This window comes from Amblyomma maculatum, chromosome 2, assembly GCF_055883805.1.
Source record: "Amblyomma maculatum isolate TAMU_Amacu chromosome 2, ASM5588380v1, whole genome shotgun sequence".
Taxonomy (NCBI): domain Eukaryota; kingdom Metazoa; phylum Arthropoda; class Arachnida; order Ixodida; family Ixodidae; genus Amblyomma; species Amblyomma maculatum.
The window spans coordinates 220,153,681-220,181,251 of NC_139345.1; the positions used below are offsets into that span (position 1 = coordinate 220,153,681).

The 27,571-nt window shown below is 48.3% G+C and overlaps 1 protein-coding gene across 8 annotated transcripts in view; it reads left to right on the plus strand.

Annotated features, from left to right (window-relative positions):
* LOC146201321 (uncharacterized) overlaps nt 1-27,571 on the plus strand; it is a 464,239-nt gene that overhangs the window by 272,962 nt on the left and 163,706 nt on the right. For all 8 annotated transcript variants that reach the window (XR_014705310.1, XR_014705311.1, XM_084595762.1 and 5 more), the window contains one exon: nt 20,560-20,705. Coding sequence is in view for 6 of the 8 variants with exons in the window: in XM_084595762.1 (XP_084451888.1) it covers nt 20,560-20,705 (146 nt within the window). In the remaining 2 variants the exon portion in view is untranslated. The remainder of the gene's footprint in view (nt 1-20,559; nt 20,706-27,571) is intronic.

A 27,571-nucleotide genomic window follows, 5' to 3' on the forward strand; every position in this document is an offset into this window, starting at 1 on the left:
CTGGCATTGCTTTGCACGCTTTTTGCGTTGTGCCGCACTCACAGACTTGATCCTTGGACTTGAAATGTACCACTTGCCTAATCACAACTTTATTTTTCTTATCGCCTTTTCAACAGTGTGCGTGTGTCTTATACAAACGAGACAGGCAAATTTAGTATCAAGCCCACGCAGATACCTCCAGTACTTAAGAATGAATCAAGACAGCCTGGTTATTATATCGTACTTGACGCGAGGAATAAGCTGGTTAAATGTAGCAATGACAGCACACAGGCGGGTTGCCGTAGACTGATCAACTCTGACTATACAACTCGGCGCATTTATTCTCCAAAAATGAGATTACACCGACACTGTGCAGGAAACTTCGCCGCACATGAAAGCTGACTGTTCACGTGTAGAGCGCTGAGTGAATTGAGTTTGCTGAGCTTGCAACGAGACGGGTGCTTTTTGCGGCCAATGTCGGAGTATCTGATAGTGTAGAACTGTGCCAATGACTCTAAATTATTTCCTCAAACCGAGAAAAGCATAAGAAATTTCTGATGTGTGTGATGTTGATATGAGTAGTGTAAATATTTTTTTCACAATGCCAATAAATTTCACCACACAAGAGAACTTTTACACACCTCACAAAATTTAGAACTATCAGCGATTAATTTTCAGCAACATTAAAGTGCAACCTATGCAGCATTCGCTGTGAAGGCATTATAAAAAAAACTGCACATGGGCGCTGTCAGGTTCTGCCACGAAATTTTAAAAGCTAAACATTTTTTATCACTGTAATTATTGAGCAGTGACTCAATTTTATGCGAAACAAAATATTAGGGTTACTTCCAAAACAGGTGCCGAATATAAAACTATCCCTAAAGAAATGCAGTTCATCTTATCATGTGACTATAAAGATGTATTTACGGTTAAACCTCGATGTAACGAAGTCGTAAAAATTGACAGTGTAAATTCCATGCCTAGCAGGCTGAAACATTGCCAAAGCACTTGCCAGTTGTAAGGACTTCGTTTTTATTTCTTCTGAAAGTAATCCGTGACCTTCTTTTGCGTCTACTTAGCTATCAGAGATGGCCTCATGCTACGTTTATAGGCCCACAGGGATTTCATCGTTTCTTGCGGTCCTGTTAAACTCGCGTAGTGCCACAGCACGTCTATTGCGTCAAGCACTTCACGGTTATTTGGGGCTTCGCCGTCTTCGGCGTCAGTGTCACTGCCTGGGTCCTCCTGCAAAGGACCCTGGCCGTGACGCAGTGACAAAGCGAAGAAGAGTCGTAGAGGAGAAGAGTCGCGGCAACGCACGTGGGAAACCAAAGTAAAGGAGAGTCGGAATCTGCAAACCTAGCGGCAAGCAGCGCACAAACGACGCCTGCGGAAGTGGCGGCCGCGCGAGAGCCGTGCGAGAAAGGAATACAGACTGGCGTGCACGTTGACGCATCGGCCTTCGTAGGCATGGGGAAGAGTTCCTTTGGATTGCAGCAAAGGAGTGAGCAGAGCAGGAAAGGGGGAGGGGATACGGAGCCGCCGCTCTCCTCTATTTGTGATGAAGCAAAAAGGCAGAGAAAGAGAGAAAAAAAAAAGCGGGAGAGCGGGGGCGCGGATACTCAAGCGGCTTGTAGGGATACTCAAGCGGATACTCTTGCTTGTAGGGAGCGAATGCTGTGCGCCCCGGGAGGCCCGTCCACGTGAGTTACCCAAGTCTCGCGCGCTGGCAACGATTTCTCTTCGACCGTCATCTCCTCTCCAAAATTTTTGTCCTTCTGGGTAAAATTTATTTATCTGAAGATATCATTGCAGTGAATTTACTGAAACATTTACTTAGTTATATCGAGGTAAAATATACATGGTTTCCAATGGGCATTATGTGATGTATTTTTTGCAACTTCGTTATATCGAGGATTTCATTATACTGAAGTTTGTTATACCGAGGTTTAACTGTATTCCCAAACTAAACACCGATAGTTATGTCCGTATGAAGCTATTTTACTCCCCTTGTCAGAATTGAGTTTGCCCAGAAGACAGCACTTAGACGAAAAGGGATTCTAATGGGCGTTACCAGTGAAACACATTGATCTAGGTGTATTATTTATTTATTTATTTATTTATTAATACTGCAATCCCAGGAAGGGATTTTCGCAGGGTGAGCATACAGAAAATAGGTAAGTATAAATATTAAGAAAAAAAAGTACAAAGGCCACAAATTAATAATAAGCAAAAAAACACAACAGCAAAAATGAAAGGCTCAATGACGTAACACAACAAAAAAAGTACACTAAGGTTTGGGGCATATAAATACACTACTATCAAGTCATCAGTGAACATGGTCAACAGGGAATTAATTAAATGAAGAAAGAGCACCAGAACGATCACAATATTAAATTCAGTTCAAAAATGGGAACCGGGAATGCATGACAGAGGACATTATTGTGCACTGAGGTTGCCGATAAATGATGTTACAGATAGCTGTAAGACTTCGTCGTTAGTAAGTTGATTCCACTCCGTTACTGTTCGCGGAAAGAAAGAATATTTAAAGCAGTTATTACGCTGGGTGAAAGGGGTGATTGTAAGATTGTGACGTTGTCTTGTAGAATAACCTGAAGAGAAAGATATTAGTCCATCAATGTTAATTTTAAAATGACCTTTGACCAATTGATATAAGAACTTTAGTCGAGAAACGCGATTCCTTTCGGTTATAGATATTAAAGCAGCCCTGTTTAAGAGGTCACTTACTGATGTGCGTCCGTAGCTATTGTAAACAAAACGTATTGCTTTCTTTTGTATTTTTTCAATATGTACGTAATATAGGGAGCTTGCATGAAGCGATGCATCTTGGGTAATCCACCATGATGTTGTCGTTGGCTGCAGACGACGCAGCACGGCACTGCCACACAGACTCGTTACATGGTCGCGTAGTGCACGCAGCCGATGCTGGCACGATCGAGCAGGCCGACTGCAAGTTCTTCACGATTCCAAAAATACGTCCGCATGAGGGTGAGAAGGCAAATGATTCAACTAGCGCCGCCGCCGCGAATGGCTCGCACGGGCCAACACAAGCTAGATCGATGCCAATCCGGGCAAGTATCAAACTATACTCGCCAGAACGGAAATCATGAATGACGGCGATGTCAACGGGCGGCCAGGTCCAGGCACATAGTGCAGCCATTCGTTCGTGCTTAAAGAGGCGTAGCTTGAACAGGTCTGCGATGCACTGCTTTGCATTTCTCCATAGCGCGCCTGATTTTTGGGGCACAGTGTCGACGCATACGTTCCTCAGGAATCTCCCGACAATTGCACGCACGTAAGGGCAGCGCACGAAAAGCCGCGTGTTTGCTTGGCGGATTGTTGAAAACGCCAAGTTACTTGCTCACTTCAGCCTGGCTGCGCTGCCCGCCGCCTGCTGCCAACGACAACATCATGCAAGCTCCCTATATAGTGTAACCAATGTCGCAGATTTAGTGAATGCGTTCCCAAGTGCAAAGGAGGAGCGCTATTGCGAGCAGGTTCAAACAAGTTCCCAAACAAATGAAACAAAACAAAACAAAGCCATTTTTATAATTTAAAGCAAAGATGCCAATGACGAATTACACATAAAGAAAAAGAAAAACACATACAAAATGCACACAACACTACAAGTTAAATGAAAGTGTTCACCAGATAAGGAACGTCTAGGAAAAGGCAGGTGTGTCTTGTAGCCAGGGCAGAAGCGATTGGATGAGCTGCTTCAAGTCAGTGGTGCTACATTCAAGAATGCATTCCAGTTGGAAGCAGTAACAGAACGGGACCCAAAGGAGATGCAGGTGGACTTGCATTGGTAGCTCCAGGAACTTGGCAGCGGCAGCATAACCAATTCCGAGACCCGCTTATGACATCCTGTCGCGCTGAAGGCTTAATCAGGCCAGCTTTACACTGGTGAGCCTAGAGAGGCCGCTTAGCAGCGCGAACCGCACATACGTCCTCTGCTAACCTCTACGCTTGAATCCCATTGCGTTGTAGATGTCAGTGGAAGCGCTCCATCTTGCGTGGGCAATTCAAGAGAGGCCTTTTGGCAGCACGAACTAGACATCCGTCCTCTGCTAACCTCTACGCTTGAATGACGTTCCTTTATTCTCCTCTCTTCCTCGATATCTCTTTCCTAACACATTACCTCTCCGCTCCTGATGCCCGGCAAGCACTTCGTCGTTCTCGCCACTCGCACGTGCGCTCATGCCAGCATCTCTCCATCGTCGGCACACTAACAAATCCAGCGTTTCACCACGCAGCACCTCACCAACAATTAGGGGCTGGGAAGATGTGTTTCTCAAACATTTGAGCATTTCTCTCAAGCAAACTGGGCTCACAACCACTGTTACGGATGCGCAGAAGCCTTCTAAAGCAAAAAAAAAAATATTGCATACCTGTTTTAATACACCAAAGCGATATCGCCTATTACGGATGATGTAGTGGCGGGCTGTGTCGTTCACCACGTCGTGTTGTTTAACGTGCAGTAAAATCCCACAGCAGAAGAGCGCCTTTAGAAATGGCTGCGATTGAACCCCCCGATCTCTGAATCAGCAGTCGGGCGCACTACCACTGAGACACCACTATGGAGGTTTAATAGCGAAAAAATTGTTGGGTTAAGGATGGCTTGAACCTAATGATAGAGCGGTGAGTGTTGCAGAGAATTTTTCTGCGGGCACCTGGATTTAATGTGCTGCCGTCACAACGTTCAAACAGACTTTCTACCTAGCAACTCGCTGTTGTTGTACTCCTTTACCAACTACTGAGTAATCTGTAATAGGAGTCCTTGAGCAGGGCGCTACGCCATCAACAGTCAATGGAACGTTCTGTGATCAGTCGTTGCACTTCTGTAAGAGCACGCACGAGCGTCAGAGAGAGAGCTTCGTCGTCGTTTTTTTTCCTGACCGTCACGCGCGTTGAACATGGTTGTTCGCTTCAGAGCATCGGGCGCTGAATATATCAGACCAGAATACAGTCGAACCCGGATATATCGAATTCGAAGGGGATCGCGAAAAAGTTCGATATATCGATAATTCGATATACAGAAATTGGCTTGTGACGGCACTTACGATGCGAAAAAACAATACCGTATTTGCCGCGTAATCAACCCACTCGCATAATGAACCCTCTCTCCACTTTTGCGCCCGAGAATTTGAAAAAAAAAATATGCTTTAAGGCCAGCTCGCTCACATGCAAGCGATTGAGCGATCTCACCGACGAGCGGCAGCGACAGAGGGAAAAATTTCCAACTTGTTGGAACTGCGTCCCACTCGCCACTCGAGCCACCGCGGCAGCTCAAAACAAGGTTTCTGTGTCGCTGCGGCAGAAAATCGCGAGCGTTTTCGCTTGCATGCCGATGCCGCGCGTCACTCCATTTCGGTCGTCGCATCCACAGCTCATTTCTTGGCAGCGTGCCAAGATGTTGCGCAGCGATAACGTCAGGGCGCGTTTATCTTTTTATAGCTCCTCCGGTGGCGGGGAGCGAACTTGGCAGAGTGCCCGTGATGGCTTGATTGCACAAGTCTGGTTCGATTTATCACGCCGCCCTTGGGGCGGGCGTCATGATCGCAGCAGCTGACGGCGTGCTTCCCTTGATTCATACATGCAAAGATACACGGCTCCCGCCAAAAAAAAAAAAAAAGAGCCTGCCGCTTCTTAAAGGGAAACTAAAGACAGCCAAAGATGGTATGAAAATCTAATAAACTACATTTGGTGACACTGTCGCCGCATATCCGGCAGCAAAAAATCTAATAATTGCTGAGATATTGCGACAAGAAGTTAGGTTTTTTCTTGTTCCTGCCGGTCGAATTCAAACTGTGCCCTCCGACTACGTAGTTGGAGTTGAGTGACGCACACTATGATGTAAGCGGAGACTCCGTGATAGCTAACGAGCCGGCGCGGCCCGCGGCATCGCATCCCTCAAGGGCCAACATGGCAACAGCGTACTCGCAATGACGGCCTCAGCCGAAATAAATAAAACGATGAAGAGAGTAATTTACCGAGCGATGGGCCCATGAAGGAAGAAAAAAAAAACATAGAGTGCTTGTAATGCACAATACTTTACATGTTTCTCAAGCTTTTGCGCTCCTTCTTGCACTATGTATAAACAAACCGAGCCCTCGGTCATCGCAACGCTTCCCGACATGTTTACATACAAATAAGATTTAGTTACCAGCAAAATAGCGTCCTCGCTGCTGCGCTTGTCAGTTTTGAAGCTTCGTCGCACTTTTTTCCTTCAAGGTTTGTGCCACAGCTCCGCTGTCAGCGAAAATTACGTCCACGGTAGCAGAACATGACCGAAGTGCCAGCGCCACTACATTTGCCAGCGCTGTGAAATTCCACATGTTAAAATGGATCCAGTGCACAATATAGTGCGCATAGGCATCCAGAACATTAGTTGCAAGATGTGAGAGCAGGCAGCATGCGCCGATGATCAAGAAGTTGTGATTTTTAAACCGGCAGCAGAAACACTTTATTGTAAATGGAGCCATGACATAAAAACTACAAATATTTCCAAGGTCCCTGTGGCGCGGCGTAGCCGAGCGGTTAGCGCCGAACGTTACGGAGCAAGCAGTAGCAAGTTCGAGTCCTTCCGCTACTGGCAGTTTTTTCCTTTTTTTCTTTTTTTTTTTTTTTACAAATCGATTTTTTTTTAACCTTTTGTAATGTATTTCTGGCGCTTCATTATTTTTAGTTTTTACTTTTTACCCGAGGCCCTTTTTTTCGCCGGGCGACGAGCGCACTATATCGACGCTCTCCTTGGGTTGAGCGGCAAGTATGCCCCTTTTGTTTACGACGCCTGCAAATAGCACGTTGAAGGTCTTGTTGACGCAGTATATGTTAGTTAGATGTGCCATGATTTAGTGAACAATTGAATGATAATGCGTTTTTCCTTCGGTACTTAGCATATGTATGCTTTTCGTGGCGTACGTAGCTGCAGTCAAGCGGTCAGGTCGCAGTCGAAGCAGCAACGGCGGCGATATGTTGGCGCAGAAGTGTGAACGAAGGAGCGTGTCGGCGGTAGCGGATTTCGCTCGCTTGTGCCTCCGAATGCTCAAATGGGAACCATCAAGGCGCATCTGCTGCTCCAAGCTCGTAATTCAGGCGCTGCAGGTTCAAACAAACTATCCGAGTGCGCACGAAATGCCTGAGCCGAAACATAACCAAAACTGAAGTGGGCGCCTGTGGCGCCTCCAAGTATATTTTTGTATTTGCCTTGCAACATTTTCGTTGTCTTTTCACCGTCATTTACGTATGATAAAAGCGTGTTATCATGTTTGAGAAAAAACGTACTACCGCATTCAAACATGCAACATAATTCGCATTTGTCAGCCTCCGGGATCCCTAGTGCGTCACGTGATTTGTAGTTGCGAGCCTCGGCCGTTTGGCTGTGGTGGCGATACCTGTATTTCTGTTATTCTTCTTTACTACATTATAACAGCTCTGTTTTCAGTAAGAGTGGTCTTTTTGTAATCAGGAACTGGCATTCTATCGATGCAAACCCCCTTCCTTTCTCTCTTTAGTGTCCCTTTAACGTCCGCAGCCGCCATATCTTACTCTAACGCTACGTCGCGCGTACAGCACAACGATAAGAAAGAACGACTCTTGCAAAAAAAAAAAACAAAACAGAGAGCTGCCGCTTCTTAACGTCCGCAGGCGCCATAGCCACGTCAGCCGCCGCGCGCAGAGGGTTCGCAACACACGCTGGAGAAAGCGTCCCACGTCTGTCTGAAAACGGGCTGAGCTGGCTTGGGGCATGCGTAGCGCGTGCTGAAGGAGAGAGCTCGGCAAAAGAATGGGCACACCCACGCACATGGCTTGCAAACATCATGTGTTGGCGCGCAGGAAACGGTAACTGCAAATGCGCGCGCCCTTGGCGAATGGGCGCGGCGCTGTCCCCTCTCATTCCTTCCGCGCGTGGCTTGAAAACGTCACGCGGCAGAGCTCGGCAAAAGAATGGGCACACCCACGCACATGGCTTGCAAACATCATGTGTTGGCGCGCAGGAAACGGTAACTGCAAATGCGCGCGCCCTTGGCGAATGGGCGCGGCGCTGTCCCCTCTCATTCCTTCCGCGCGTGGCTTGAAAACGTCACGCGGCAAACGGCCAAGAGGGATGCGATGTCTCTGGGGAAGGCACGCTTTCCAGTGCGTAGTACGGTGTTCGATATATCGAACGACCGGCGAAATTGAGTTCGATATATGATGCGGCTTTCCTATACTTTTACATGGGATTTTCAAGGGGATATTTCGTGAGTTCGATATAACCAAAATTCGATATATCCGGGTTCAATATAACTGGGTTCGACTGTACCTGTTTTACAACTTCCCCCGGGCGAAAAGACGCCATCCTGGCGGATTATGGTGATGTGACGATGGCAGGGTCGTAGTAAGGCTTCAGGCGGTTACTGTGTACTATTTCACGATTGCGGCGACGGTGGTCACTGGATGGTGTAAAGGGTTCGATGAGGTGCTTGACAATATGGTAGGGGCCCTGATACTTGATCAGAAGTTTGGATGAAAGGCCGGGACTGGAGGAAGGCACTCATAGCCAGACCAAAGAGTCTGTACGGTAAGTAGAAAGAAGTGCAGATTGATCGCGTGTTGTTTTCTGCTGTTGCTGGGCGTGAGAAGTGAAGGACCGGGCAAGCTGGCGGCATTCTTCAGCATAAGTTGCAGCTTGTGAAACTGTCGTGAATTCGGAAGAATCCAGTCGGTAAGGAAGAATGGTGTCCATGGTACGAGAGGACTCACGGCCATACAGGAGGAAGTGTGGCGAGAATCCAGTGGTTGCTTGAGTGGCAGAGTTATAAGTGAATGTTATGAATGGAAGAACGCGGTCCCAGTTGGAGTGGTCGAAAGCGACATACATTGTCAGCATTTTGCCCATGGTGCGGTTAAAACGCTCAACCATTCCATTTGTTTGCGGGTGGTACGCGGAGGTGGCGCGGTGAACGATTTTGCATTCTCTAAGAACAGCTTCGACAGCTTCAGAAAGAAAGGCGGGACCTCTGTCACTCAGCAATTCTTTGGGAGCTCCGTGGCGAAGAAGGATGTGATGGAGGATGAAGGAGGCAATGTCTTCAGCTGTAGCAGATGGCAAAGACGCCGTTTTGGCGTAGCGTGGGAGATGATCAATTGCAGCGATGATCCAGCGATTGCCTGTTGATGTGCTAGGAAGTGGGCCGTGCAGGTCGATTCCAACTCGCTCCAAGACTGCAGACAGGAACATTCCTTAACCTGCATACCCTAAGCAAAATTTACCCGTCACAATATCGGGACACCTGCCCATGGTGTGGTAGCAAACCTTCGTTATACCACATCACGTGGCAATGTAGAAATAACGATAGCTTTCGTAAAGACCCGAGTGCGGAACAGTGGGAGAGCCGGCTCTCCAGCGGCGATTTGGATTGCCAACTAGGTCCAATCCAGCACGCCCAGCGAGCAGCGAAGCTCAGCGGAGCCCTGGAATAGGGGCACCGACCCTGTGAGAAGACGGAAGATGGAACTCTTCTCCTACTAGCACAAGACCCTCCTAGAGAAACTAACATATTTCCTATCATATCCTATCCAACGCGCTAGAAGGGCTGAGCTGGGCAGGTCAGCGGCTTCAGAGGAGTGGCGGGCTGGCGAGGTGTATGTTTTCGGCGCTGACACTCTTGGCAGAACTGGACGAACCGGCTAACTTAACGGTACATCCCACGCCAGTAGTACCGCTGTCGCAGGCGAGTGAAGGTTTTCAATAAGCCGGCGTGAGCACACTGGGGATTGTCGTGGTAATGGGAGCAAATCACAGAGCGCTGATAGGTCGGAATTACAAGCAGCCACTTTCTACCATCCGGAAGGTATTTCCTACGGTAGAGGAGCTCGTCTCTGATGGCGAAGTGGTGAGACTGGCGACGGAAAGCGCGGCAAGGAGGTCGTGAAGCGCGGCCAGATAAAAAATCCAGGAGTGAAGCGATCCATGCGTCTTTGCGTTGCTCGGAATTCATATCGGTGGGCATGTCGGTAGGATGTAGAACGGATATAGCAGGAGTGGCTTCAGATGGCAAGGGAGAACGTGAGAGAGCATCAGCATTGGCATGTTTATGGCCAGAGCAATAGATGACGTTTTTGTCGTATTCTTGGAGCCTCAGAGCCCAACGGGCCAGTCAACCAGAAGGATCTTTCAAAGAAGACAGCCAGCAGAGGGAGTGATGATAGGTGACGACATCAAAAGAACGGCCATACAAGTAGGGGCGAAATTTTGCTATTGCCCAGATAATAGCGAGACACTCTTTCTCGGTGACGGAATAGTTTGCTTCAGCTTTTGTTAGGGCCCGACTGGCGTAAGCGACAACGTGCTCATCAAAGCCAGACTTCCGCTGAGCAAGTACTGTGCCGAGGCCGACGCCGCTGGCATCAGTGTGGATTTCCGTGGGAGAAGAAGGGTCGAAATGACGCAGGATTGGCGGAGTGTCGCGAAGGCATCATCACAGTGTGGAGACCAGGCTGAAAGATCGTGGCTGGACAGAAGCTTGGTGAAACGGTTGATGATTGTGGTGAAATTGCGAATGAAGCGGCAGAAGTACGAGCCGAGGCCGACGAAGCTGCAGAGTTTTTTCACATTAGTTGGCTTGGGAAATTCTGCCACAGCACGCAGCTTTGCCGGATCGGGAAGAACGGCATCCTTGGAGACAACATGCCCGAGAATGGTTAGCTGTCGTGCTCCGAAATGGCACTTTAAATTTAATTGGAGGCCAGCGTCGGTCAGGTATCGCAGAACTGTCTCAAGGCGCTGGAGGTGAGATGGAAAATCTGGGGAAAAGATGACAACGTTGTCCAGGTAACAAAGGCAAGTGTGCCATTTGAGCCCTCTGAGTAGGTTGTCCATCATGCGTTCGAATGTGGCAGGGGCATTCCATAGTCCGAATGGCATGACACTAAACTCATAGAGCCCATCGGGTGTGACAAAAGCGGTTTTTGGGCGATTGGCCTCTGCCATCGGCACCTGCCAGTAGCCGGAACGCAGGTCTATTGAAGAAAAGAACTCAGCTCCCTGCAGGCAGTCAAGGGCGTCATCGATACGAGGGAGAGGATAAACGTCCTTGCTCATAATCTTGTTCAGTCGGCGGTAGTCTATACAGAATCGGATGGAACCATCTTTTTTCTTGACCAGGACGACCGGGGATGAGATGCCCAAGGGCTGTGCGACGGTTGGATCACGTTGTGCTGGAGCATATCAGTCACCTGTTCGTCAATAATGCAGCACTCGGCGGCTGAAGCACGGTACGAACGCTGGCACAAAGGGGCATGGGTGCCGGTATCAATACGGTGAGTAACAGCAGTTGTGTGCCCCAATGAAGGTTGCTGGGAGTCGAACGAAGCCGCAAAACGTTGTAGGATGGCGACAAGCTGGGCTCGTTGTAAGGGCGTCAGGCCAGCGTCGATGGACCGGCGGAAAACTTCGAGGGAAGATGGAGTGGCGACAGGAAGAGGCGTTATGGCGTTGATGTGAAGGCCGGCGGTGTTATCGACGAAGGGACAGGTGGGAGTGGAATCGAGCAAAGCAACGCTACCCAGTGACTGGCCACGGAGCAAAGTGGTTGGGCAGGGGCATGGGTTACAAACAAAAATAGCACTTGAGCTGCGAAAAATTGTTAGCACAGCCTGGGGCAGCAACACGGATTTTTGGTCAGCGCATCGTAACGAGGGTGTGTAGATAACAGTGGCGTTGGAAAGAGCAGCACAGTAAAGAGGCACAAGCACTGAGGAGAAAGGCGGAACATCGGTGTCCTCTGCGACGTGCACAATAACAGCAGCAGCAGCGGATGCGTCGAAAGAATTGTCACTGAGGGGTGATAACTCAAGTTGAGCACGGGTGCAGTCTATTATGGCGTTATGATTGGAGAGGAAGTCCCAACCAAGGATGACGTCGTGTGATGTGCGGGTGAGGATGAGGAATTCTATTGTGTATTGAACATCGTCGATGACAAGGCAGGTGGTGCAGGCGGCTAATGGTCGAATGTCCTGAGCGGGGGCGGTGCAAAGAGAAACGGCAGGAAGTGGCGTCATTACCTTTTTGAGTTTGCGACAGAGGATGTAATTAAGAACTGATACGGCTGCGCCAGTGTCTACAAGTGCTTCGACAGGAACTCCCTCAATGAATACGGTAATAATGTTGGCTGGTACGGAAACAGGTCTTGTGTTAGTCCCTGATGGCGCAGTTCTTGCCTCCGGAACTGCGGCCGTTAGTTTTCCGTGTGAACGGCTGATTGGCGGCGGAGCATCGGAGAACGGGAACGACATCCAGAAGAAGGCGAGCGGTGGGATCGGCGATCGTAACTTGAAGAGGACTGCAGAGGAGGCTCGGGGAACACGGGCGAGGGGGACGGGTGAAGATTGTATATCGGCTCACGTGTATAGTCGTAGGGACGAGGGCCACGATTGCAGAACAAATGAGCCACATGGCCGGCGACTCCACAGGCGTAGCAAATGGGTCGGTTGTCTTGTGTGCGCCAGGGGTAGGAAGGCTGTGGCTGTGATTGACGGCGGAGAACCGGACGATAAGGGGGGATTGTAGGTTGCTGAGTTTGCTGACGTCCCTGACAGTGGCGTAGCCAGAAATTTTGTTCGAGGGGGGGGCTCACGTTGCAGCGCGTCCTCTACCGTAGGAAACACGGATTTTTGGTCAGCGCATCGTAACGAGGGTGTGTAGATAACAGTGCCGTTGGAAAGAGCAGCACAATAAAGAGGCACAAGCACTGAGGAGAAAGGCGGAACATCGGTGTCCTCTGCGACGTGCACAATAACAGCAGCAGCAGCGGATGCGTCGAAAGAATTGTCACTGAGGGGTGATAACTCAAGTTGAGCACGGGTGCAGTCTATTATGGCGTTATGATTGGAGAGGAAGTCCCAACCAAGGATGACGTCGTGTGATGAGCGGGTGAGGATGAGGAATTCTATTGTGTATTGAACATCGTCGATGACAAGGCAGGTGGTCAGTTCAGTTCAGGCGTTCAGTCGTGTCCGACTCTTCGTGACCCTATGGACCATGTCACGCCACGCTTTCCGGTCTCTCACTATCTTCTTAACATCACATAGCTTCATGGATCACTGCCTTGTCGTGGCGGAGGGGCTTGCGAAACTCGATGAAGTCGTGAGCTCTGCTGTGTAGGGCCACCCAAGATAGACAGGTCACGGCAGAGAGTTCTGACAAAATGTGATTCACTGGAGAAGGTAATGGCAACCCACTCCAGTATTTCCTGCCAAGAAAACCCTATGGCCAGTCACAATACCCTATGGCCAGTCACAATACAGGTGGTGCAGGCGGCTAATGGTCGAATGTCCTGAGCGGGGGCGGTGCAAAGAGAAACGGCAGGAAGTGGCGTCATTACCTTTTTGAGTTTGCGACAGAGGATGTAATTAAGAACTGATACGGCTGCGCCAGTGTCTACAAGTGCTTCGACAGGAACTCCCTCAATGAATACGGTAATAATGTTGGCTGGTACGGAAACAGGTCTTGTGTTAGTCCCTGATGGCGCAGTTCTTGCCTTCGGAACTGCGGCCGTTAGTTTTCCGTGTGAACGGCTGATTGGCGGCGGAGCATCGGAGAACGGGAACGACATCCAGAAGAAGGCGAGCGGTGGGATCGGCGATCGTAACTTGAAGAGGACTGCAGAGGAGGCTCGGGGAACACGGGCGAGGGGGACGGGGGAAGATTGTATATCGGCTCACGTGTATAGTCGTAGGGACGAGGGCCACGATTGCAGAACAAATGAGCCACATGGCCGGCGACTCCACAGGCGTAGCAAATGGGTCGGTTGTCTTGTGTGCGCCAGGGGTAGGAAGGCTGTGGCTGTGATTGACGGCGGAGAACCGGACGATAAGGGGGGATTGTAGGTTGCTGAGTTTGCTGACGTCCCTGACAGTGGCGTAGCCAGAAATTTTGTTCGAGGGGGGGGCTCACGTTGCAGCGCGTCCTCTACCGTAGGAAACACGGATTTTTGGTCAGCGCATCGTAACGAGGGTGTGTAGATAACAGTGGCGTTGGAAAGAGCAGCACAATAAAGAGGCACAAGCACTGAGGAGAAAGGCGGAACATCGGTGTCCTCTGCGACGTGCACAATAACAGCAGCAGCAGCGGATGCGTCGAAAGAATTGTCACTGAGGGGTGATAACTCAAGTTGAGCACGGGTGCAGTCTATTATGGCGTTATGATTGGAGAGGAAGTCCCAACCAAGGATGACGTCGTGTGATGAGCGGGTGAGGATGAGGAATTCTATTGTGTATTGAACATCGTCGATGACAAGGCAGGTGGTGCAGGCGGCTAATGGTCGAATGTCCTGAGCGGGGGCGGTGCAAAGAGAAACGGCAGGAAGTGGCATCATTACCTTTTTGAGTTTGCGACAGAGGATGTAATTAAGAACTGATACGGCTGCGCCAGTGTCTACAAGTGCTTCGACAGGAACTCCCTCAATGAATACGGTAATAATGTTGGCTGGTACGGAAACAGGTCTTGTGTTAGTCCCTGATGGCGCAGTTCTTGCCTCCGGAACTGCGGCCGTTAGTTTTCCGTGTGAACGGCTGATTGGCGGCGGAGCATCGGAGAACGGGAACGACATCCAGAAGAAGGCGAGCGGTGGGATCGGCGATCGTAACTTGAAGAGGACTGCAGAGGAGGCTCGGGGAACACGGGCGAGGGGGACGGGGGAAGATTGTACATCGGCTCACGTGTATAGTCGTAGGGACGAGGGCCACGATTGCAGAACAAATGAGCCACATGGCCGGCGACTCCACAGGCGTAGCAAATGGGTCGGTTGTCTTGTGTGCGCCAGGGGTAGGAAAGCTGTGGCTGTGATTGACGGCGGAGAACCGGACGATAAGGGGGGATTGTAGGTTGCTGAGTTTGCTGACGTCCCTGACAGGGGCGTAGCCAGAAATTTTGTTCGAGGGGGGGGCTCACGTTGCAGCGCGTCCTCTACCGTAGGAAACACGGATTTTTGGTCAGCGCATCGTAACGAGGGTGTGTAGATAACAGTGGCGTTGGAAAGAGCAGCACAATAAAGAGGCACAAGCACTGAGGAGAAAGGCGGAACATCGGTGTCCTCTGCGACGTGCACAATAACAGCAGCAGCAGCGGATGCGTCGAAAGAATTGTCACTGAGGGGTGATAACTCAAGTTGAGCACGGGTGCAGTCTATTATGGCGTTATGATTGGAGAGGAAGTCCCAACCAAGGATGACGTCGTGTGATGAGCGGGTGAGGATGAGGAATTCTATTGTGTATTGAACATCGTCGATGACAAGGCAGGTGGTGCAGGCGGCTAATGGTCGAATGTCCTGAGCGGGGGCGGTGCAAAGAGAAACGGCAGGAAGTGGCGTCATTACCTTTTTGAGTTTGCGACAGAGGATGTAATTAAGAACTGATACGGCTGCGCCAGTGTCTACAAGTGCTTCGACAGGAACTCCCTCAATGAATACGGTAATAATGTTGGCTGGTACGGAAACAGGTCTTGTGTTAGTCCCTGATGGCGCAGTTCTTGCCTCCGGAACTGCGGCCGTTAGTTTTCCGTGTGAACGGCTGATTGGCGGCGGAGCATCGGAGAACGGGAACGACATCCAGAAGAAGGCGAGCGGTGGGATCGGCGATCGTAACTTGAAGAGGACTGCAGAGGAGGCTCGGGGAACACGGGCGAGGGGGACGGGGGAAGATTGTATATCGGCTCACGTGTATAGTCGTAGGGACGAGGGCCACGATTGCAGAACAAATGAGCCACATGGCCGGCGACTCCACAGGCGTAGCAAATGGGTCGGTTGTCTTGTGTGCGCCAGGGGTAGGAAGGCTGTGGCTGTGATTGACGGCGGAGAACCGGACGATAAGGGGGGATTGTAGGTTGCTGAGTTTGCTGACGTCCCTGACAGTGGCGTAGCCAGAAATTTTGTTCGAGGGGGGGGCTCACGTTGCAGCGCGTCCTCCTCCATATAGAATTTGTCGATGGATCAAATATGATTAATTCCAGCCAATAGCCATTGTGTATTAGGTGCTGCAAATGAATTCTTGAATGCCACACAGTACGCACGGCCAAGACAAATGTAAAATATTAACTTTATTATAAAAGAACATATACAGTCGAACCCGATTATATCGAACCCGGATATATCGAATTTTGGTTATGTCGAACTCACGGAATATCCCCTTGAAAATCCCATGTAAAAGTATTGGAAAGCCGCGTCATATATCGAACTCAATTTCACCGGTCGTTCGATATATCGAACTCCGCACCACGCACTGGAAAGTGTGCCTTCCCCAAAGACGATCGCATCACGCTTGGCCGTTTGCCGCGTGACGTTTTCAAGCCACGCACGGAAGGAATGAGAGGAAACAGTTCTGGACAGCGCCGTGCCCATTCCCCAAAGGCACGCGCATCTGCAATTATTGTTTCCCACGCGCCAACACATGATGTTTGCAAGCCATGTGCGTGGGTGTGCCCATTCTTTTGCCGAACTATCTCTCTCCGTCAGCACGCGCTACGCATGCGCCAAGCCAGCTCAGCCCGTTTTCAGACAGACGTCGGACGCTTTCTCCAGCGTGTATTCCGAACCCTCTGCGCGCAGTGTCTGACATGGCTATGGCGCCTGCGGACGTTAAGAAGCGGCAGCTCTCTGTTTTTCTTTCTTTTTTTTTTTTGCGAGAGTCATCCTTTCTTATCGTTGTGCTGTACGCGCGACGTAGCGTAAGATATGGCGGCTGCGGACGTTACGAAGCGGCAGGCTTTTTTTTTTTTTCTTGGCGGGAGCCGTTTATCTTTGCATGTATGAATCAACGGAAGCACGCGGTCTGCTGCTGCGATATGACGCCCGCCCCAAGCGCGGCATGATAAATCGAACCAGGCTTGTGCAATCAAGCCATCACGGGCACTCTGCCAAGTCGCTCCCCGCCACCGGAGGAGCTATAAAAAGATAAACGCGCCGCCGTGTTGTTATCACTGCACAGCATCTTGGCACGCTGCCAAGAAATGAGCTGTGGATGAGAGGACCGAAATGGAGTGACGCGCGCTATCCACATGCAAGCGAAAACGCTCGCGATTTCTGCCGCAGTGACACAGAAACCTTGTATTGAGCTGTTGCGGTGGCTCGAGCGGCAAGGGGGACGCAGTTCCAACAAGTTTGAAATTTTTTGCTCTGTCGCTGCCACTTGTCGCTGAGATCGCTCAATCGCTTGCATATGAGCGAGCTGGCCTTAACGCATTTTTTTTTTTTTTCAAATTCTCGGGTGAAAAAGTGGAGGGTGGGTTCATTATGCGAATGGATTGATTACGCGACACATACGGTATTGTTTTTTGGCATCGTAAGTGCCGTCACAAGCTGATTTTTGTATATCGAATTATCGATATATTGAACTATTTCGCGATCCCCTTCGAGTTTGATATATCCGGGTTCAACTGTATGTATGTGACAAACATTGTGGCAGAAATAACTGGCATCAATGCTTCCCTGATTCTGTCTGTTGAATAAGTACAGAAAATATTAAACGAAATCTAGAACTATGTCAGTTCGAAACCAGCAAAGCAGTGCATACCGCTGATATGAAAACGTAAAGGCCAAGAAATGAACACTTTGACGGGAAATGCTTTACTGAATCTGTCATCCAAGACGCCTGTTTACATTTTTGTACACGGTCACTCCGCCGCCATCAGCGCCGCTTCGATTCCTTTTGGTCGCGGTCGCTCTCCGGCGTCCGCAAGATGCATAGGGCGGCGTAGGGCGGTGTAGGAAAAAAAAACGAGGTGCAATAAAAAAACCAAAACGCTCTTGGGCCAATGTTCAGCTCCTTCTCTTCGGCGTGTAGGAAGAAGCGTGAAAACGGGGGAAAAAAAAAAAAACCACAAACAAAAAGCGCAACCACGGAGAAAGCATAGTGTACGGGGAGAAGGGCGAGGGAGTACCACTAAGAGCTGCTACAGCACGGTGAGGATTCGCAGAAGGCACGAGAAAAAAGAAAGCCCCAAAAGATAGACACTCGAAGGCGAGGGAAATACCGCCTTTGAAACACTGAGCGGGAATGGAAACCTGTCTTGTTTCGTCGTCCACCCCCACCTCCGCGGCTGGCGCAAGTTGACGCGACGAGCCCCGCTCGCTATCTAAACGCCCTTGAAACTTAGTGCTCGGAAATGGTTCCTGGCTTTACGTGACTCCGTCTGCATGGGCGTTGCTACGAAATGTAGCCCCCAAGTTCGTAATGTTCGTGCCGAAATGTATTTTCGAACGAACCGGAAAAAGATATTGTAGACAAACCCCAGAATGCTTTCGAGCGCCGGTGGTTGTTTTGGTCGGCGGTGCATGACAGCACGAAAACATTTCGGGGGGGGGGGGGGGGGGGGGGGCTGGAGCCCCATAAGCCCAAGCCCCCCCCCCCCCCCCCCCCCTGGCTACGCGCCTGGTCCCTGAGGCTCACATAGGAGGGGAGGCCGGCTATATACAGGGACGACAGGGGGTGGTGGCCGCACCAAAACATCAGCGTACATGAGAGGAGCCACCACCAGGGGCTGCTGAGAAGGTGAAGGCAGAACCTCAGCGACCTGCTCTTGTATACACGCTGAAGGGTGGGATTGAGCGACGGCGCAGGCGCAGGTGCTGGCGGGCAGGTAGACAAGGAAAGGTGGCGTGCGACTTCCTCACGAGCAAACTGTTGAATGTGCTGAATGAGCGACTGCTGGTCCAGGGCACCGTCATCGGAGAGAGCCAAGCTGGAAAAGGTGGCCTGCTGAAGGCCAGCACGTTGTGTGAAAGCACAGCTCATCGAAGCTTTGGTAGAAGCTGATAACATCGGACAAGTTTGGGGATTTTTGGCGACGAGCATCAGGAAGGCGTCATCGTCAATGCCTCGCATAATGTGCCCGATCTTCTTGGCGTTGCTCATGGTAGGGTTTACGCACTTGCAGAGGTCGACGACATCTTCTATGAAACTGGTGAAATTCTCGCCGGTTTGTTGTGCCCGACTTTGCAAGCGTTGCTCGGCGCGAAGCTTACGTATAGCGGGACGGCCAAAAACTTTGGTCAGGCTGGTCTTGAGAGCTGTCCAGGTAGAGATGTCACTCTCATAGTTGTGAAACCATAGATTGGCCACGTCGCTCAAATAAAAAATGACGTTTGTGAGCTTCATGGTGTCGTCCTACTTGTTGTATGCGCTTATGCGTTCATACGACGCCAACCAGTCTTCTAGATCCGTGTCATCGGTGCCGCTGAAGATGGCTGGGTTGCACTGACGTGCTGCACCGGGACAGATGACAGGCGATGGGGTTGGCGGTTGGTTGGCGGTCTCAGGCATCGCGGAAGTGGTAGGCAACGCTCGGCTGCGAAGCTCCAAGTTGAGGGGATTGCTGTCACCTCCACCACTTGTAATAGGAGTCCTTGAACAGGGTGCTATGCCGTCAACAGTCAATGGAACGTTCTGCGATCAGTCGTTGCACTTCTGTAAGTGCACGCACGAGCGTCGGAGAGAGAGCTTCGGCGTCGTTTTCTTTCCTGACCGTCATGCGCGTTGAACATGGTTGTCGTTCTCTTCAGAGCATCAGGCGCTGAACATATCAGAGCTGAATACATACCTGTTTTACATCTGTCTTCTTCTCCTTCTTTTTCTTCATTTTCTTCCTCTTTTCTTCTTTTACTTCTTTATTTTTTCTTTGTCTTCCACGGTTCTGCGGTGCCATGCTGACGGCTTGAAAATCTGCAGTAGTGTAGCTTTCACTACAAAAATATGCATATGGGGTTTAAAGCACCAAAGCGACATCAGCTATGATGGATGATGTATTGGTGGGCTTTGTCGTTGACCACGTGGGGTTGTTTAACGTGCAGTCAAATCCCACAGCAGAAGAGCGTTTTTCGAAATGGCCGTGATTGAACCTCCTGTTCTCGGAATCAGCAGTCGAGCGCTCAACCACTGAGATAACGCGACGGAGGTTTAACAGCAAAAGAAAAAAAAGCTACTCAGACAACTCTACTGTGCATACAGAGGGCACAGAGTGATTGGTTCAAACTACATTTGGCTATGTAGCTGTCTGCAGTTGCATATTTCAGTAGCTGAGGTATTCGAAACGAAAGTGGGAATATATGTTTTTTGAGTGTTTGCATTAAGTTATATTGACGGCAGCGACCTGGTTTGCTTTGACACAGTGCCTAGCGACAGCACCACTTCGTTTGATACATCACGTGTCAAAGAATCTCGAGCTCCGAAGACCACAGCTGATGATGTCCTTTATCAGCATGACATGCTTGTTATGGACAAGTATATTTTTTCTTTTGCAAGAGGCAGATAGGTAAGCAAAAGCGCACAGGAACAGTGAAACAAACAAAAAATGCTCTTGTACACGCCACATGCACGCACATAAATCCTTGTGGGCTGGCATGCGACACAAACGCATCTACACCGAGTAGGGTTTGCTGCAAGGTGGTGACTCTGCTCGATCTCGGGGCCCAATAGTTGCAGATGTAGGTTTGTGAAAGTGAACAAATGGTGTGCTTGCTCTTTCCATTGCAAAATACGATAATTTGGTGGCTCTGTTTGACAGCAGTGACTGGCGTGCAGGCCCAGGCGGCCCGTGAGGAAGAGCGTAAACTGCTGGGCCAGGGTCTATGTGCTTGCCGCAGTCAGCTGCTGAGCCTGCGGGGACAGCTCTCCACCCTGCAGGCACAGGTAGCCCAGGGCCTTCTTCTGCAGGCAGACGGCCTCCGGTGAGCCAATCATGGAGTCTAGTGAATGTTTCTGGGTACACATGTCTACAGGGCTTTGAAAATTGAGGCCCGCGTTTTAAAAAAATCCTATGCGAAATCTCCTGCACTATTCAAGCTAAAATAATGTTCACTAAGTAGCAAAATATGTTCTACGTTATTTAATAAGTGATTCAACGTCGGTAGTTGCCTAGATTTTCCGGAATAGACAAAAACTGCTCTCGGCGGCATGCACAATTTTTGCAGAAGAAAGTCGAAAAGCTGCTTTGACATGGTGCGCCATCTGTCAAGCAGCAAGGCAAGCGCAGTTGGTATGGCGCTTGCAAAACAGGACATTGATATGGAACAGAATTTAGATAAGGAAATCTAAACTGCCACACATACGAGTTCATACGAGTCAGCTGTGTTGCATGAGCCCACCTGGGTTTTGTCTCTTCTAAATAGTGAAGAATTTACTCCAGGGACCTGCAAACGTTGTCCTTAGTAACCGAGTGTCTCTTGTAACCATGTCTTTTGCATGTAATGTTGTTAACATGGCAAAATAGGAAAACCAACTAAACCATTTTCAAATATCTCTTATAACCGAGTGTCTCTTGTAACGAGATTCTACGAAACAGAAGTGTCACTAACACAGTTATCGCCTTTTGCCCTAATATGGTATGCTTCTAAAAGCTCACGGCTACTTTGTTATTGCTCCTGCCTAGAATCCCAATGTTTTTGAACTGTGGTTCACAACTGTAATGAGCAGGCAAACTCGCTCCTTCTTTACTAATTGACCGCTGATGCTCCCCTGCGCGTTCATTCACGCAGCGTCCTGTCTGGCCCACATACACACGTCCACACTTAAGCGGGATCTAATACACAACACCCATGGCACATTTGACGAAGATTTCGGTATGTTATATATTGCAAGCGTCGCTCGCCTTCCGCACTGATCCTAGGGCAAAACCTGGCGAGCTTTCGAGGTGCTGAAAACACCACAGGGACGTCGTGCCTGTTTGTCACTTTTTTATGTTGTGGGCAACCTAGTGTATATACAGGATGACCGTAGTCTTTCTTCGGGGCAATTGCTCCTTGTTGTTGGCTCGGTTTTCTTTTTTTTTTTTTTTTTTACCTTCTTAAGGAGGTTCTCGGCCTCAGCTGAGATGACCTCGCAGGGGAAGCCAGCTGAAAGCAGCCTGTTTACATGATTATGAAAGCTGGTCTGCATTGCATGACTTCATGAGAGAAGATTCCAGGCACGAGCTAGCTATGGCTCTCTTATACCTCTGTCACACGGTCACTTTCGATCCTCATAGAACTCGATCTGTATTGAGGTTTGCAAGAAGGATTGAAGCATCCGATGCTACACGGGCGTTTTCAATGAGCATTGAGAAATTTTCCTCATGTGCGCTACGCAGGTGTCGACGACCGCTTTCGAGTGTGCTTGAAATCTCAAGATCGATTGAGGAAGCAGCTTGAAGTCAAGCAGGCTCGAGCTCGACTGCACTTAAAAGTTGCCGTGTGACAACCTCGATCTGCATTGAGTTGAATGCAGATAGAGTTCAATGAGGATCGAAACTGTCCGTGTGACAGGGGTATTAACTGTCTTCGAATGCGTAGAATGGTACGGAAGAAGCCCTTTTTGCACTCTTGTGTGTGTCTTTCTGTGCGCAACTCGTTCCTACAACAGTATGCACCAGCTTGCCCAAGAAGTTCTTCTAAACTACCTTACTTCAGCCTCAGGCACCTATTGTTTACAGGGTAAGCTTGGGATGTTGAGGCAGTAGTGTTCAGTCGATGACTGATGTGAAGGGCTGCAAACAAGAAAGTGGCTTTGCATCTTTTATCGTGGTCGACAAAGTGTCTCTCCAAGGCTGGCTAATTCTAGGTGCAGTGTTTTGGAGGCCTGCATACGTAAAGGAATGCACTTCTAAGGCCTTGCCTGGAATGGAACTCTGAATGCAGTCTTGAGCCCTTTCCTAGAGGTGATGCAAGGCTGTATCTGGAGAAATGGAATTCTGCAGCATTAACCAGAGGCTAGCAATTATAGTTAAAAGCTACAAACGTGTAATCAGCAGTGGGCTGAGTATAAAGGCCAGACTGGGCTCTAAATGCCCCCTATGTACTGCAGGCAGTTCGTGCAGTGGCAGGCTCACATAGGCTCGGAGGTGAAGCTTGCAGGGAAATTAAGAGCCAGCCATATACATTTCTATCGAACCTTGATATAACGAAGTCCTACCTGCAGCCGAAAATTTCGTTAAATCATGAATTTTGTTACATCCAAGTTCCCATGTTCTAGATGCCTAAATAAAGTAACAGGTTAGTGGAACACTGCTAGTAAATGGGAACTTGTAAATTACGAGTTCAGGAAATAAGCTAGAAATTCTAGCAATATTGCACTAACAAGGGTACATCAGGAGGACTATGGGCGACGTGAACGCATCCTTTTTTTTTTTCTTATGTGAGCAAAGAGCGAGTGCATCACCCGCGCTGGCACAGCTACCTTTGTGCAGCAATCTTTTGTTCAGGCCTCATGGATGTGTACCATATGCGTTCTGTGTTTACACGCATAATGAACTTTCCTCCCACTTTTGCTACCGACAAATTAAAAAAAAACCAATGCCAGTTGCTAGCGCGTGCCTATGTTGTGCGCCGTCACAGTCCAGTGTATTTCTTGGCAGAGCGCCAAGATTCTGCACGGCAAGAACTTCACCGTATGCGTTAGTTCCAATGGTGGTGAAGGGGAAAAACTTGGCAGAGTGCTGGCGGCAGCTTGCTTGGGTAGTCCAGTTGCTCAGTGCTTTCCTGTTATCATGCAGCGATTGGGGTGGGTGCTGTCCGCTACCATAAAATGATTGGAACCTGTGCAGCAGTAAATGCCTTTTGAAGCGAACGATGCTAAAAGCCTGCGTCATGGTCTCGGCTGACTGCGTGCTTTCTTTGAGGACTGTAAAGTGCAAGTATGGACAAATGTAAAAAAAAAAAATTAATAATTTCGCATATTGAAATCTCCCTTCAAGCTTGACGTGGGTGTCTGGCAAATGGGAAATACGTTATGTCTCGGCTAAAGTTTTCATGGCGTTGTCAATTAAGGTGGCTGCTAATACATGCACACAATGTGCAAAGACTTCATTAAATCGAAAGTTCGGCATAAAATTTCTTCGTTAAATCGCGAAAAAAAATACATGGTTTTCAGTGGGGCAGAGATTGGAAAATAAAAATGTTTATCGAAGTTCGACTGTAATGCAGCTTCCCAAATAGCTATGGCTATACAAATATTGAAATTCTTGAACACAAATCGAATGCGAAAAGGATTCCTTCTAATATCAATTATCTCAACAGTGAAAACAAAAGAGAGAGATTAAATGATAGCAATTACATTGTTGTTCAATTTACATGGTATTTGCTAATAAAATTGAAGCATAATTGCACAAAACTGTTATAGCCTACTAAAAGTCCAGTATACACTTTATACAGGATTCCGTATACCATAAACTAGGTGGAGCGGTCATATTGCTGCTGCATACAGTAAACTTGTCAGTGCTAGTATGGCCTTCAAGGGACCAGAAAAAGAGGTGAATTAACCAAAGCTCAAATTAGGCCTGAAAAAACTTTTTGCATCACAGTAATTCTATCTGATGACCACCTGAGTTGAAACCAAAGTGAAAATGAAATTTCTTCCCAGTTTGTTTCGTCAAGTTTATTGTGCACACTGTTGAGAAGGCCCTCCTGTCAAAAGACTGTGTCATAAAAAGACCCCGCTGAGTTTTGAGGATGTTCAGCCCACGTGGTGAAACATTGCGGTGAAACTGCGTTGAATTAGAAAAGTTTGTTTATTTGGTGACTTGTGAATATTCAAAACTTCCTCAGGGTTTCAAGTCTGGCTAGTTGGCTCTTGTTCAGCATAATCGAAATTAGTTGACATGGTCCATTTTTCTTTTCTCTCTCCACGTGCAATAGAATGTTAGTTGGTACTGACGCTCATGTTTCCTATTCTCTGCACGAATTTCAAATATGCCAAATTCCTAATGTCGTTTTCTCGAATACAAATTTAATAGCAAACATATTTGACTTGTATTCAAAATTTTTAATATTTACACATCCCTACAAATAACCAGTTTCTTCCTCATTTTCTTGTTCCCATCCTTATCATCTTGTTTTACTTCTTTTTTTCATCAAGTTTTGAACCCTTGCCTAGTGTTATGCTTGTGGTAGCATTATATTTATGCCATTGACGATTGTAGTGTCATACCTGTAAGCAGACTCGCAATGGGGAGATGTTTTATTATTTATTTATTTATTTATCCCTTCAACACAGTCTGTTTCATTGGTTTAGGAGAGAGGGGGGGCTACAGTTATACAAAACACAAGAAAACTAAAAGATGAAAAAGTTACAAAGAAGATGCAAACACTGCATTATTAATAATATTACCAAAATATAAACAGTGTTCAGGAAAAGCAGTTGTTTTTAACAAACCGTTTCTAGCTCTGATTTGACATGCAAATGAACCTCTATGTAACATATCTGCATGTAGTGAATTCAATTTCTCAACGCCACCCTCCATTGAAGTGCATATATTTGAAAACTCCATGTAACGAACATATCGCGGCGGTTGACCTTGACATAACAAACTTTCAGCGCTGACTGTCTCTTAGCTAGTGCTGAGTTACTGGAAATTTGGCAGAACCCCGCAAGTTTCAAGCAACGAATGACCGCAGTTGATAGAGCGCCGACGCCGCATCTCCGTGGCAGACACAGCAGTCTCTGCTGTTTCCGCTGTCGGAACATGGCACTACAAAGTTCATGCTTAAAAGCGGCAAAAAATAACGAAAAAAAACAACACATGGGGCGTGCAGCGTGAGTCTATCGCCGCGCCCTCGTGTGTCGGTAGCGGGAAGAGTGGTGTGCGCTGATGACGCGTGGCAGAGTTGCTTTCCTGGGGCAGTGGTGGTGGACGAGCGCACCCACTTTCCCCCAGACTGATTCCTCCTCCACCCACTTTCTGCGCCTCCTCGTAGAGGCTCCATTCGAGCCGCAGAGGAGGTAGAAGCTGCCGCCGTGGTCGCGCCACACTGTCAGCGCGATCGCGAATCATTTCACTGCTTCTGTGACTTCGAATAATCCTGATTTACTGTAAACACTTTCAGGGTGGTTTCCCTTACACCACTTCTTAATCTGGGTATTGTTCCATATTGTCCTTTTGGGTCTTTGTGCGAAAACTGCGTATAGAGAAAACCTGAATGTAACAAAAAATCGCGGACGTTTTACAATTTCGTTATAAGTGGGTTTAACTGTACTTGTGATCACGGTCAGCACATTTGGATATGTAGTGTGGGATAAAAATGGCTTCTTTCTGAGTGCCACCTCTATTTTAGTTGATACAAAATAATTTTTTCCTTAATTTCTGTTTGTCACTTGTCATTCTAATTCCTGTTTTACGTTACACATAGTGGGCCGCCATGTCCTGGATTTCTTCTAATTTGTGTTTGGAGATCCTGTACAGTACGGACGTAATACAAGCTGTAGTTATGCTCTGGTAACTCACCCCTTACTAATGAAAACATTCAGATAATTCAAACTATGTCTCTGCAGACAGCCATGTAGGCTTTGGCATTCGGTAGAGGAGCTTTGGCCTGCATCCTCAAGCCTGAACTGCATAGACCAGCGATGCCCACACACACGCATGCTACGGCAGGCACCCATTGGTGAAATTTAGCGCAGCGGCATTTTCAATCATCATCATCATCAGCCTGACTACCCACTGCAGGGCGAAGGCCTCTCCTATATTTCTTCACTTAACCTGGTTCTGTGCTTCCAATCAGGCACTTTTCAATCAAGCATTTTCAGTCATGCTTCTCCTAATTTGCCATCGCTCTCATCAGGCCCGTTGCGCTATTTCAGACACTGCTTTGTGCGTTGCTGGTGTTTTGGTTCTAACTCCTACGCATATTTCTCTCGCATGCTTCCTCTGCTTTGTGAACCTGTTGAGGATGTTTCACTTGCTTTGCACTGGGGATAGGGAGGGGCAATTCTTAAACAGTCTGCACCTGAAGGAGTGTTGCTTAGTTTTCATCAATTTATTGTCCACCCTTTTCCATCATCCATGCAAGCTGCTTCATTGAAACCAATTGTTACCCAGTCAGCCAGCTGTGGTTCATTAGTTAAAGTTACTTTCAGGCAATTGTTTATTTGATAACTGAATCATTTTTCCTGGTCCCTCAAAGGCTGAATTAATGAGAATTTACTGTCTTATGGAAACATCCTGATGTTGTGTTGCAAAAAATACCATCAGTTTAAGCAGGCTTTCCTGAGAACCTGATCATGAGCATATTTTGTAGTGACTGACGTGGCTAAATACTTGTATTTGATGACAGTTTGCAAGAAATGTCCAATTACGTTGTAGGGACTGTATGTGAAACACACATGCTCTGTTTGCAGTGAGCTGGTAATGGTTGCTCTTTTTAGGTACGAAGCAGTGAGCTAGGTTAAAATGGGGATGTTGCAGGACTGTGCTTTCGAGTGAGTTGGCCTGCTGGTTTCAGTGGTACCCAATTCTCGGTAACTATTTCTGCATGGCGCTATCTGGCCCCAGTGTAAACGTGAATGCTGTCTGCTCAGCACCATGCCTCACCAAATTATGGTTGTCTGGTGGGAGTGGCATATTGAACAGCAACATAGGAAACATTGCTGGGCTGGCTTAAGTTTCTCTCGTGCATTTGGCAATCGGTGGCTGCACAAGTTGCTCTGCATTGAAGAAAACAAATGAAAAGGGGCCTTGTAGAGTCTCTATCCAGCACAGAGTGCAGCGGTTCATTTTTCTTGGTGCCAGCAAGAGGTGAGTAAAGTCTTTTCTTTTGTAGCGAGAGCTACATTGGCCACAGTCTCG